Source organism: Acinonyx jubatus, chromosome C2 (genome assembly GCF_027475565.1).
Source record: "Acinonyx jubatus isolate Ajub_Pintada_27869175 chromosome C2, VMU_Ajub_asm_v1.0, whole genome shotgun sequence".
Taxonomy (NCBI): Eukaryota; Metazoa; Chordata; class Mammalia; order Carnivora; family Felidae; genus Acinonyx; species Acinonyx jubatus.
In genome coordinates, this window is record NC_069384.1 from 154539929 (window position 1) to 154553670 (window position 13742).

Genomic DNA, 13742 nt, shown 5'->3' on the forward strand with positions numbered 1-13742 from the left:
TGTTATTTCTTAAAGTAATCTCTACACCCAATATGGGGCTCGAACTTTAGACCCCAAGATCAAGAGCTGCATGCTCTATCGACGAAGCCAGCCGGGTGCCCCTGAAATTATAGAACTTAAATATGACTTTTTTCATGTGTTTATATATTAGCTTTCACTTAGTCACATTAAACCATCCTCTTCCATCGCTCAGTTCATTCATTTGAACACCTGCCTTTAGACACCAGGTCCTCGATCTAAGTTTTCAGGCAGAGTTATTATTCAGCTCACGTCACACTACCGAGTCGTCAATGGTAGTTAAAGCAGTATCTTAAAGCAGAGGTCAAAATTAAATTGTTAGATTAAAAACGATTATAAGACATACCAAAGGTTATGGAACAAAACACATCACTGAGAAGAATTCAGTGTTTAAAATGCCTTTTCTTCCTAAAGATAAGCGATGTTCTAGACATGCAGATACAGCTATATAATTTTGTGGATGCTACTCCTGACAAATCTTTTCTCCTCAGATGCACTTATAAAATTCGTGAGAATACCACTGATACAGGACCTTCAAAATATTTTTCAAGACCTAGTTAGGAGCTAAATGACTCGTCACACAGTGAGACCGAAAAACAACTGATGTACATTGTTAATTTTTTCAAGTAATGTTATGTACAGTTTTATTGCCAGTATATGCACAACAGTAAGCATAGAACTATAAATACACAATGTAATTAACAGTAGAAAACAAAATTGTTACAGGTAAAGGGGCGGGGATATAGAGAAACTATTTTCCTGCTGCTAGAACAGAAACAAAGGGAAAAGCCCATGACAAACCATCCATCCAGTACTTTTGTCTTAAATTCTTTACATACATTTCTACATGTTTTTCAGTTAAACAAAGAAAGTACAGATCACTCTGTAACAATAGCAAACTGCTATTTGCCTTTCCAGTCAAATTCACTTCATGTTAGGATTAAAAAAAAAAAAAAGTCAAGATGAGAAATCATTAGTGTCCCGGTTCCAAGTGATCTCATTTGCTTTGCACCAAACTGGTAAGTTTTGCAAGTCGGCTGCACAGGAAAAGAACAGGTGTAGCGAAAGGTGATTAAAACAATGTGTTAAAATGTAACAGAAAATCACCCTTGAAGTAGTTTTCCAAAAGACACTGTAGGCAGCAGCTCAGTTAAAAGGATCAGCCCTGAAGAGGTAGAGAATTTGAGTCCGTTACAGAGATAATAGCCTTGTGCCACCTTCTCTCTCGTCAGGATCAACGTTTTCAAGTAAGACAATTTCACGGTCAAAGGAAACCAGGTGCCACCATTTAAAGAAAAGGTGCTGGTTGACTCGCGCGTCTCAGTGATTAATAAGTTTGTTTTTTAATGAGAAACAGAAGACGGCCAAGACGCACATGCACTGGATTTTCTTCTCTCTTTCCATTATCAAGTTTATTCATAAGTGAATTTGATATTAATAAATACGAAAAAAGCATCATTCACAACAACGAAAAACAAACCAGAAACCCTGCAAGAAAACCTTCTATTTTAATAAGCATCTAGAAAACAATAGGCAGATGATCTGGTGCAGCTTTCTTAAGGGGCCGCAGGGGGGACACGGTTTTAGGCGAGGCGGCAAGATCGAGAGCCAACACGCGGAATCGGCGTCACAGAACTGGCTGATTCTGTGGCACTCTCTCTGAGGACGTCGCTTTACGCTACGGGTCACCCCAAAGAAGTTGCGACTAACGACACGTGTCACCGTCACGTCGACAGAGTCCAGCTGTGGTTCAAATCAGTCCTGCTTCGTTTCACATCATTTCAGTATTTCTAGCATAGGACATGATACAGAACGAAACTCCAAGTAGCAATAAAAATAGTATTCTGCATTTGAATAGAGGCAAAAAAATGTTTTAGACTGTTAAACTTTTAAAGCTTTAAGCATTCCTCTTTCACCAGCATTTAAAAAAATGTATACAATCATAACACTGGCAAAGGTTAATGGGAAGACAAGTACAAACATGTGAAATGATGAATTCGATTAAAAATTACTCTGTATCGATCCACTGATGTTAATACTGCTTCTTCTTGAATTTGGAATAACTATCATAAAAGTTACATGCAGACTGAGGAGAGCCCTCTGTTACAGAAAATACAAAACGAAACAAAAAACTAAAGCCGGGAAAAGATGGGGAGTTCCGAAAGATGCGTTTGAGTACTTCCTCTCGCTGCTGAGGGATGGTCTGCCCGTCCCGGGTCGGGCCGGCCTGGCCCGCTTCGGCCCGTATTTCCTTTCACTGATGAGGGGTGGTCTGCCCGTCCCGGGTCGGGGCGGCCTGGCCCGCTTCGGTCTGCGTCACTAACTCTGTCCGGAAACATCAGCAGCGGGGTCAGCTCCTCCAGAACCTGTCTGTGCGCGTTTGATGTACAGATTCAGGAGCTTCATCTGCAGATTGAAACCAAAGCGAAGGCGTTGAGCAGGCTGCTCTAAATTACAGGAAGATGCTCACGAAAACAGGTCTGCACGTATCGTGAGTCTAAGAAGAGAGGTTTTAGGGGCGCCTGCCTGGCTCCGTCAGGGCGGCATGTGGACCCTCGATCTCAGGGTTGGGAGTTCGAGCCCCATGTTGGGTGTAGAGATTGCTTAAAAATAAAATCTTAAAAAAGTAAGTAGAGATTTTAGATTACGTTATGCCCAAGTTATTGTTGACTGTTAAGAATTACCAAAAAGCTTTTCAAGTCTCCATCTGTTTATGACTGAGTGCTCTATTTATGCATTTAAGTAACCTCTGCACCCAACGTGGGGCTTGAACTCACGGCCCCGAGATCAAGAGTGACGTGGTCTACCGACTGAGCCAGCCGGGCGCCCCTGGTGACTCTCACAATGTGCCTTTTCTGTAACACTAAACCTGCTGTAGTGTTAGCATGTGAAGCTTAAACGTAGAAAAGAAGTCTCATGAGGACAGTCGGGACAAACATTCGAGCACTATGTGCTGTAGAATAAGCTAACGACCTCACGTTGCCTCTCTCCATCTCAATGACACTTTACACATGACGAAATCAAGACACGAAACATGCCAGTCGTTGTCTAGAGTCACAGAGGTGGGTAAGAAGTGGGCCAGGACAGAAAACCAGGCCCCTGGGTTCCAGGACCCGAGATCTTCAACGACTGTAACACCGCCCTCCAAGAATGTTCTTGATTGGTGTCATTTTGTGGTCTTTACCAGATGAGACCCTATTTTTATCAAGTGTTAATCAATGGATATGCAATTCTGTATTCTACTTCTTTTCGTCTGATGTCATTTCCAAGTATTTTTTCGGCCTGGCTATAGTCTTCATATGCAACATTACTGGCTGCCTCATATTCTGACAAAGTGCTTAACTTTAACTCTTCCACAGACATCTTTGGTCATCAGGACACAACCTGAGCTTATCCCAAGACCTGAGACCGTTTCTCTTTGAAAAGCACTGTGTTGGGGCGCCTGGCTGGCTCAGTTGGCAGAGCACGTAGGGCTCTTAATGTCGGGGTGGTGAATGCAAGTCCCATGCTAGGTGTAGAGTTTACTTGAAAAAAAGAAAGAAAAAAGAAGACTGTGTTGTTTAAAGTTTGCTTTTGTAACATTAAATCATTGATCCAATGGGTTTTTCGTCTGATGTCCAGGGGCTCCGGGCACTCACTGAATCCCCTGAAACCACGTGTAAAATTTTCTGTATTTATTTACCTTTCTTGGGATGTGGTAGTAATGCCCGAATCTCAAAGCGGGTCTGCGAGTCAGAGAGAGTTAAGAACTGCCACCCACCGAGCACGCACCGAGCACGCACGCAGGTATTTAACGTGAGGGGCATACCTGAGCCTTACAGGCATTTTCTCTACTGTTTTGGTATTTTAAAACTAAATCTGACGATAGTAATGACGATCGCTAGGGTTCTGGGAAACTCTTAAAATGAGGGTGTCTCCTGCAAACAGCTCATAAGCAACAATCCAACAATCATCACCTCGTAGAATAAATTTCAATGTTTGATAGTATCAAAAAAATGAGGGAAACAAGACTTAAATTAAAAAATTTTTTAAATGTTTTATTTATTTTTGAGAGAGACAGAGACAGAGTGTGAACAGGGAGGGGCAGAGAGAGGGAGACACAGAATACGGAAAGGGCTCCAGGCTCTGAGCTGTCAACCCGGACGGGGCCCGACGCCAGGCTCGAACTCACAAGCCACGAGATCGTGACCTGAGCCGAAGTCGGACGCTCGACCGACGGAGCCGCCCGGCGCCCCAAGACTTACATTTTTTAAAAGTTTATTTATTTAAGTAATCTCTACATCCGACGTGGAGCTTCAACACACAACCTTGAGATCAAGGTCACGTGCTCTAGTGACTCAGCCAGCCAGGTGCCCCTAGTTTTTCTTTTAAGTCTTAAGGACAGTGAATACTTGATTATCGGAGTTCATAGGGGAAAATCTAAGAAATATTCCAGGATTCCCCGTTTTGGGAGACAGGAAGTAATCCACGAATACACAAGCACAAGCACTATTTATTCTTAAACCGTCCTTGGGGGCTATGATCGGGTGTGGGAGCTGGAAAGGAGTCAGCTGACTGGAGGCGTTTCTCTCACAGCCACACACCCTCTACCGAACCGGCGGCTTCCCCCAGCGACCGATGCGAAACAGTTAACATTCAAACAGTAGGAGGAATGAGTCGGACACTCAAAGCCTGACTTATCCAAAGCCGAATACGAATTTACCCTCTAACCCGAGAGAGACCTAAATTTTGAAACATGCACCACTGCCACCACCTGTAGACCCAAGCGTCGCCACTTACCTTGCTGCCCGTGAGCTGACTGAGATGTGGTTTTAGTTCGTCACCAATTACCGCGTGAACGGCCACCAGGCAGAAGACACAAGCTTTCCGAACACTGCTCTCCGAGTTATCGTAACCCTAGGGAGGAAAGTCCTCGTTAGCACTCCTGGGGGGCCGGAGAAAGAACCATTCCAGCATGGACAGGCGGGGTGGCTCCAACACGAGATCGCGGGCGCACCAAGGACAAGACAAGAAGCTTTAAGGATGGAAGGGACTCCTCCAGCTCTCCCAGTGGAAACGCGCCCTCCTCTCCGTCTGCCTCCCCTTCAGCGCCTGCCCTCCACCGTCAGCTTTCCTGATCGGCTCCTACCTGATTTGGCCTGGAAGGCGGTCCCTTTGCCGACCTGCCCTGTAAAGTGTCCGGATGAACCTTGCTAAAGCACTCAGCCGCAGGGAGCCCAAGAGCGCCTCCCTTCCGAAAAAAACCTGAACTGAAGTAACATTGGGCCTGGCGGTCAGGACCCGCCTATAACCCAGGCTGAATTCTAAGCTCAACATCTGTCCCACCCCTACCGTTACTCGAAGTCACTCACCCAACAGAACACGCAGTCAGTAGCCACCGTGTGTATGATACACACACCACGTACATTCTGTACAAAGAAAGGGATTTGGATCCTATCTTCAAGGACCACACAATTTAGGGAGCAATATTAGACTCAGAACAGAGTCAAAGAGAACACTACAGATGCACAAAGAAATGAGTAATTCTCTTCAGGAGGGGTATACGCTCTGTAATTCTGGCCATTAAAATTACATTACAGGATAATAATTTACCGGATGGGAGAGTTAACAATTCATGATTAAGCAAAAAAGCATGCTATAAAATATGATCCCGTTATGAAAATGTTTCTGCGGATGGGTTTGTGTGCATAGAAAAAAGCCACATTACATCTATGACTGTAAATCAGTGTAACCATTTTGGAGAGAAATTTGGCAACACCTAGGAATTCTACTTCTAGATATATACACAGAAGTATAAGAAGATATTATAAAGAAGTTCACTGCGATATTTATATCATTAAAAAAGGAAACAATCCATATATTCATCAAAAGACGAGTGGATCAACCAATTGTGGGATTCACATACGTGGAAATTGCTCAGCCATAAGACAGGAATGAAATTCTAACACCTGCTGTAACACAAGCCCTGAAAACATTATGCTAAATGAAATAAGCCGGCCACAGTAGGACAGATACCGCGGGATTCCATTTACGTCAAGAACCTAGCAAGTATAAGAGCCAAAGCAGAATAGGAGTTACCGGGGGCTAAAGGGCATGGGAACAAGGAGTTATTAATTAATTAATGGGTACAGTTTCCACTGGGGACGAGGAAATCCGTTCTGGACACGGGCAGTTGTGAGGGCTGCACAACAGCATGCACGTATTTAATGCCGACGAATCTCACGCTTAAAAGCGGCTCAACGGTAAGTGTTAGGTTAGGTATGTACTTAACACACACACACACGCAAAGCTGGCTACGGAAAGTCTCTGCTCTGAACGTCCGGGACGGCAGGAAGGCTTGGTTTATGCCGCTCGTGCTGCCTAGAGCGTGCCTAAAATAACCGAATCCCCAATGTGGTACAGCTTACCCCTCCAAGTTTGGTTTCTTACCTGTATCAAGCCTGGCATAATCTCTGGCAAAAGCAGATTAAGGGTGTCCTTGGACACCCGCTCTATCACTTTCGTTTGCATCTTGATTGCAGCCAGATTGATTGGGTAATCTGCGGTCTGGATGATGGGGCAAAGCACTTTGATGCACTGCTCGGGGCTGATAGAAGTGGCCAGCACCGATGCTGCTTCCTCAGCAGATCTCACCACCTGAAACAAAGGGGAAATTGGGCCGGGAATAAATTTAAGAACGTTATGCTGCGTCCTGGAAGTACAAACGTCATGAAATATGAAACAGGACAGGATATCTACAATTAAAAGCAACTTTTTAAAATGTTTGTTTATTTTTGGAGAGAAAGGGAAGGAGTGGGGAGGGGCAGAGAGAGAGGGAGACAGAGAATCCGAAGCGGGCTCCGGGCTCCGAGCTGCCCAGAACCCAACACCGGGCTCGAACTCACGAACTGTGAGATCATGACCTGCGCTGAAGTCAGGACGCTTAACCGACTGAGCCACCCAGGCGCCCCAGCACATCTACAATTTGCTTTGAAAATACTACAATAAACACGACGAAGTGAGGGTACAGATAAAACAGGAGTGGCAAAATATAACCTGCTGAAGCCAGAATGGACACATGGGGAGAATATTTCTTCCAGACATTCTTCCTTCTTTTGTGTTCTTAATGTTGGCTAATGGCGATTTTTACTTTTATTCTTTTTGAGAGACAGAGCAAGTGTGTGCGTGTGCACACAAATGTGGGAGGAAGGGGAGGAGGAGGAGAGAGATGAAGAGAGGGAGGAAGAGACGGAGGGAGGGAGGGAGGGAGGGAGGGAGAGAGAGAGAGAGAGAGAGAGAGAGAGAGAGAGAGAATGAATCTCAAGCAGGATCCGTGCTCTCAGGATGGAGCCCAACACAGGGCTCGAACCCATGAACTGTGAGATCACGACCAGAGCTCAAGTCAAGAGTCGGATGCTCAACCAAACGAGCCACCCAGGCACCCTGGCTAATGCAATTTTTAAGTGCTACTGTAGTCTTGCTGTGCTGGGCAGTGAAGGCTCTATTTACCAAGACTATAATGCGAACGGACCCTGTGCAGCAGCCGTGCTGAGACCCTGCTCGTTATCCTGTACCCTCAACTCCAGGAGTGTGTGTGTTCTTTTCATCACATTAGTACAAAGCAAAGTCTCGTTAGTAAGTTATCAAGTTAACATGCTATTCTGTTCACAGTGATTTTCTTCCCTTCTGCACTGGCCCTAGGAGAACAGACACTGACTTTGCAATGAAGAAAAGAAATGGTTGCCCATCTTCACAGAATCTGTAATCTCTAAAGACGGTCTTGAGACCACGCAAACATTACTGCTCTGGACTCGACTTTAGTCGTTTCTCACTTAGGGTCTCAAGCTGTGAGCGGCACTAAGGAAAGCTACGGCGGCAAATCCAATGGTAGACCCGGGGCTGATTTTAGCTGTGTTACCTTAAGAATGTTGATTTTACCTTTTGTAAACATACGGATTCCGGGTCTTATTTGGGTCAGAGGGTGGATAACTGAACCACAAATAGTCGTTTTTTAAACCTTCAGCAAGATACTATGGATGTTCCACTACTGCTGAACAATAGCTCAATAAAAAATAATCCGAATAAAAATCCATACAGATTTAAAAGTTATGACTTCCTCTCCTACAAGACTCACAGTCATATCATTTGAAACCCAGAGGGTTTCAATTTCTTCAAATATGCACCAACACTTCTTTTTTTAAGCTATCTCTACACCCAAGGTGGGGCTCGAACTCATGGTCCTATCAAGAGCTGCTTACTCTACTACTCACTGAACCAGCCAGGTGCCCCGAAGTCCTCACCAACACTTTTGTTTTATTTATTCATTTTGAGAGAGAGAGAGAGAGAGAGAGAGAGAGAGAGAGAGGGAGGGAGGGAGGGAGCGAGCCTGTGTGCCTGAGCAGGGGAGGGGCAGAGAGAGAGGGGGAGACAGAGAATCCCAAGCAGGCTCTGCACTGTTGGTGTGCAGCCCAACTCAGGCCAAACCCAGAAACCCTGAGATCACGACCTGAGCCGAAACCAAGAGTCGGATGCTTAACTAACCGAGCCACCCGGGGGCCTCATCTCACCAACACTTCCAACTGTCGTTCTTCCTGGTGTAAATAAAGTGGTATCTCATTGTGGGTTTAGTTGTATTTTCCTAGTGAGTCCTGACATTGAGCATCTTTTCTTGTGCTTATTGGCCATTTGTATATCTTCTTGGGTGAACCGTCTATTCAGGTCCTTCGCCCATTTTTAAATTGAGTCATTTCTTTTCGTTGTTGAGTTGTCAGAGTTCTTTATATATTACCTCATCAGATATAGGATTTGCAAAAATTTTCTATTCTGTGGGTTAAATTTTCCACCTTTTTTATGGTGTCCTTTGAAGCACTAAAGGTTTTTTTTTTTTTTTTTTAACATTATTCTTTGTGACACTGCTTTATTTATTTTTTGAGTAAACTCTATGCCCAATGTGGGGCTTGAACTCATGACCCTAAAAGAGTCTCACTGACTGTCGCAGCCAGGTGCATCTGAAGCACAAAAGTATTTATTTATTTTATTTTATTCATTTTTAAATGTTTACTTATTTTTGAGAGAGAGAGAGAGAGACAGAGCATGAGCAGGGGAGGGAGAGAGAGAAGGAGGGAGACACAGGTTCCGAAGCAGGCTCCAGCTCCGAACTGTCGGCACAGAACCCGACGTGGGACTCCCAACTCACAAGCTGTGAGATCGTGACCTGAGCTCAAGTTGGACGCTTAACCGACTGACCCACCCAGGCGCCCCGTTATTTATTTTTAAAACAGTATTTTACTTTTAAGTTATCTCACCACCCAACGTGGGGCTTGAATTTACAAGCCCGAGATCGAAAGTTGCGTGCTCTGCCCACTGAGCCAGCCAGGCGCCCCGAAGCACAAAAGTTTTCAATTTTGATCAAGTCCAATTTATGTTCCTGTTGCTGTTGGTTACTTGTGCTCTTGGTGTTATATCTAAGAAACCACTGCTCAATCCAAGGCAACAAAGGTTACAATCATGTTTTTTCCTGAAAGTTTAGTTTCAGCTCTTTCATTTAGCTTTGATCTACTTTGTCTCACTGCTGTTTTCTAACTTTTCTTTTTTGATTTCTTTTGCTTACGTCTTGGTTCTACAGAGATATCTAATGCTACTGCTCTGGTGCCTTCTCTTAGAATTGCAGTCTGTACCTGACATTTCCTTTTTTTGTTATGTCTGAGACATAATAAAAATCCTCATGGTTATCTCATCAATGCCACTGTAGGTGGTAGAAATATTGTGACTAAAAAGAGATGAGACAGGAGAGAGAGACAAACCAAGAAACAGACTCTTAACTCTAGAGAACAAACTGATGGTCCCCAGAGGGCAGGTGGGTGGGGGATGGGGGAAATAGGTGATGGGATTGAGGAGGGCACTTGTGATGAACCTGGGGAGTTGTATGGAAGTGATGAATCACTGTATTGTACCCCTGAAACTAATCCAACTCTGTGTTAACTAACTAGAACTTAAATACAAACTTAAAAAGCACCCCCGCCAAATGTTTTTTTACACAACTGTAAATGCATACAGGAGACAGATTTACAGGACTTCCAGGAAAGCTATCCTCATTATTTTATTGAATAAACTTTTAACAGATATCTAGTTCCCAGAGGCGATTTATTACCACTTTAAAATAATGATTCTTGTCTTCATTCGTTATCTCAAAAAACCAAATTCTTATCGGTAAGTGGAAAGAGAAGGCTGGCGATTCTAAGTAGAAAACTACAAGACAAATTACAGAGGAAATTAAATCAGGATTATTTCCTAGAGCTGGTTGTATTAGGGGAAAGCCCACGATATCACCATAATTCACTTAGCAGAAAAAATATGACTGCAACTCCATCAGATATTACCTGGAACATCGAAGTTAAGTGTTCGTTCGACTGAAATGATGGATACTCTCCAAGGGTACTCTTCAAACAATGTTTGTATGTTTCATGCAATCACATCAGAGGTACTGAGAATAAAATAGTAACTTAATCGTCAGGTAACTCACCTCCTTATGAGGGTCTTTATGTGCTTCCAACGTTTTCATGACCGTCAGTTCTGCATAGTTTTTAAATCTGGCTGGTTGATGCCTTAGGATTTCTCTTAAAACCTTTAACGCCAAAGCCCTGATTGTAGGCTAAGAAGAAATATTTTAATGTTTTTAATATTTTGGGTTGTAGACAATCTACTACATTTTCTGTATCTGTATTAAGGATCTTAACGTTGGGGCGGGGATAAGTTGTAGACAACTGTATAAAGCATACGGTATATGGCATAATTAAGTTTTCACATCTCTAGTTGAAAACTTACGTCATACTTCATATATTTGTAGGAGATCCAGAACCAACAACATTCTATGAAAAAGGAAATTTTACTTCTGAACTGGTTTAAATACGCAAAACAAGTACTCTTCTATAAAAACACTTTCAGCTACCTTTCGTTTCTCCCATTGTCAATTGTTCCAAATCAACTGAGTTGTTGGTTTAGAAGACAAAGTACTCATAATGAAAATTTCACACGGGAAGAAACAGTAAAAGAGACCGATCTTCTCAATTTCCAAATTTGTGAAGCACTTGATTAGCAGGCAAGGACGGGCAATCAAGACAGGAAAAACAGGCTATTATTTACATATTCTGCCATTTACCTCTTTATCCCCAAGGGTTTCAAGCAACAGAAGTAATATTGTTTTGAAGTGTTCATCCCAAACGCTGAAAGATTCCTCCTGTGTCAGTTTCATGAGTTCATAGAGGGCAATTTTTCTTTCCTCTACACGTTCATTATGGTTAGACAACTCCTTCAACAACTCTGCAACCAGGTCAGAATGGTCTAGGGAGAGATCTGGCAGGAGGACACAAGATTAATTCTGTAACTCTTGTTAAGTATGGGGATGACAACTTTAGTTTTAAGGGAAAAAAAGGACTAATTTTCTTTTCCATTTAGTCATCTTGAACCCATCAGTTTTAGCTGAAAACTTTTTATAATAAAAATTTACATGGAGAAAATATATCATGAACCCCATATACCCATCGCCTAGATTTAATAATTAGCCAGATTTTACCATTCTTACTTCATCTTCCTCCCTCCCCATTCTTCCTGAAATATCTCTAGTAAATGGCAAATACATCACTTTATCTTTTATCTTTAAGTACATCAGCATGCACGTCTGTGGTGTCACGCCAGGAGGCTCGCAATGTTTGATGCCTCCATTTTCAGAGGTACCAACAATGGCCAACAGATTGAGGTGGTGACAATGTGACCCTACCGTTGTAAAGTTCCCCCTCAATCTTTTTTTTTTTTTTTTTTTTTTGAGGGAGCTGGGGTATGGAGAGAGAGACAGACACAGAGAGAGAATAAGTGGGGGAGGGGCAGAGAGAATTTTAAGCAGGCTCCACACCCAGCACGGGACCCGAAGCAAGGCTTGATCTCAGGGCTGTGAGACATCATGACCTGAGCTGAAATCAAGAGCCGGATGCTCAACCGACTAAGCCACCCAGGCGCCCTAAGAAAGACTATATTTTACTTAAGGGGGGGATTCAGAAACCTGAGGAAAGGAAATAGAGCTGAACCATTAGAACAGATGAGTTCAATGAGAGTAAAACTAACAGATGATAGGGAAGGAAAACGGAGCCAAAATGATGACAACATTCGCTAACTATTTAAAAAAAAAGTTTGCTCCGACAACTTTCATGGAATTACAATTAGAACACTAACGTCATCATACACAGCGCACAAGATATGATTACTGAACTTAAAAATTTGAGATATGTGAGAAGACCACTCACATATATGAAGATCTATGACCACTAAGGTGAACCAAGTTGGGGTTTTGGAAGATCAAGCGGAAGAACCTCTATAAAGTGCAGAGCAAACCATGAAGAAGAAGAAATCTGAGTTTAAGGATAACATCAACATCTTAACTTGTAGGATGAAAACTGTCCACAGTAACTTCGTTTATACAGACCAGCACTGGAACAGCATTGCCAGTTTAACAGGAAATACCAAAGCAGGATAAATGCGTCTCTATAAACCTCATAAAAGTCATTCCTGCAAAGTTCTGTTATCAGACTTGCACAGAGGATTGTTCCAGTAAGAGTGTATTTTATTTCGGCCCAATAAAGGGAAGTCACCAAAGAATGCTTTCCAGGGAATGCAGCTCTTTTCTCTACGAATATAAGCTTTGTAGTTACACTAGGAGATAATCAGAAATGACTAAAATGGTCTGGACAGATGACTGACAGGAAAATCATTTCTGCCAAAGAAAACACATTTGTTACAAAACCGAACTACTTATATCATACAAATGAGATAAGACTAAAGTCATTAATTCAGATAAAGTGTAACCGACTGTATTTCCTCTTCTGATAGACAGGCATCAAGGTCATGTGAAAAGAAAAGGCTCTGGACCCACCAAACCTGTGCCTCTGATCCTGAGTGCGACAGAGGTACATTCTTAATTACTGTGGAGGCTCAGATTTCTCACGAGTAAAATTTCTCTGAGCACCGACTTCCTACTGTCCTCGGGAGGACCTGGGCTGAACTAATAGTTTTTCTTGTGTCTTTATGATAAATATTGGCCCAATTACAACTCTGATAATATTTCTGTTGCAGTGCTGAAAATATATGGGCTATTCTTTTCACTGGCAAACTTTGATAAGAGGATTCCTTGAATAACAGTATCATCCTCACCAGCAGTAATATTCTGAAATTTTATGGTCTCTGGTAAACTTTACAAACGTCATGTGGACATTAGTGGGGTGTTAGTTTTTTGTGACACGTTAATCTTGATAAGTTTATCACTCATGTGTCTGTAATGTGTAGAGAATCATCTGAATAACAGACATACTAATTAAGTCTCAGAATTTCAAAACAATTTCTTTCTACAGAAATTCTGACTTAAAAAAACAACTACATCCTGCCAAAAGTTATGGATTTTAAAAACCAAAAAAAAAAAAAAAAGAGGAGGAATTTTGCAACCAGGCAGACATGAAAGGACAATCCAAAAACCAATGGAGGTCAAAACGTTAAAAAGAATGGGTAATGTTAGCAGTGTTCACAATAAAATAGGCCTTTCTAACAAGGCCTTCCCCACCTCAAGTTTAAAAATGAACACAGACAATAAATGAAAAGAACTGCAATATGGAGCTTAGAGCAACTACTATTTTGTTTGACGGCGTATCCACTTTCAGAGAGTGTTTACTCAACGTAAAATGGCTGTCTTAGGTTTCAGAAGT

At 42.5% G+C, this 13742-nt stretch overlaps 1 protein-coding gene across 50 annotated transcripts in view; it reads right to left on the reverse strand.

Annotated features, from left to right (window-relative positions):
* Window positions 1–2267: 2267 nt before the first annotated feature.
* Window positions 2268–13742, reverse strand: part of CLASP2 (cytoplasmic linker associated protein 2) — a 178265-nt gene continuing 166790 nt past the window's right edge. For all 50 annotated transcript variants that reach the window (XM_053221739.1, XM_053221743.1, XM_053221741.1 and 47 more), the window contains 5 exons: window positions 11156–11349; window positions 10520–10648; window positions 6448–6654; window positions 4798–4914; window positions 2268–2424 (listed from right to left, as the gene is read on the reverse strand). In XM_053221739.1, the coding sequence (XP_053077714.1) occupies window positions 2338–2424; window positions 4798–4914; window positions 6448–6654; window positions 10520–10648; window positions 11156–11349 (734 nt within the window). In that variant the 3' untranslated portion in view covers window positions 2268–2337. The remainder of the gene's footprint in view (window positions 2425–4797; window positions 4915–6447; window positions 6655–10519; window positions 10649–11155; window positions 11350–13742) is intronic.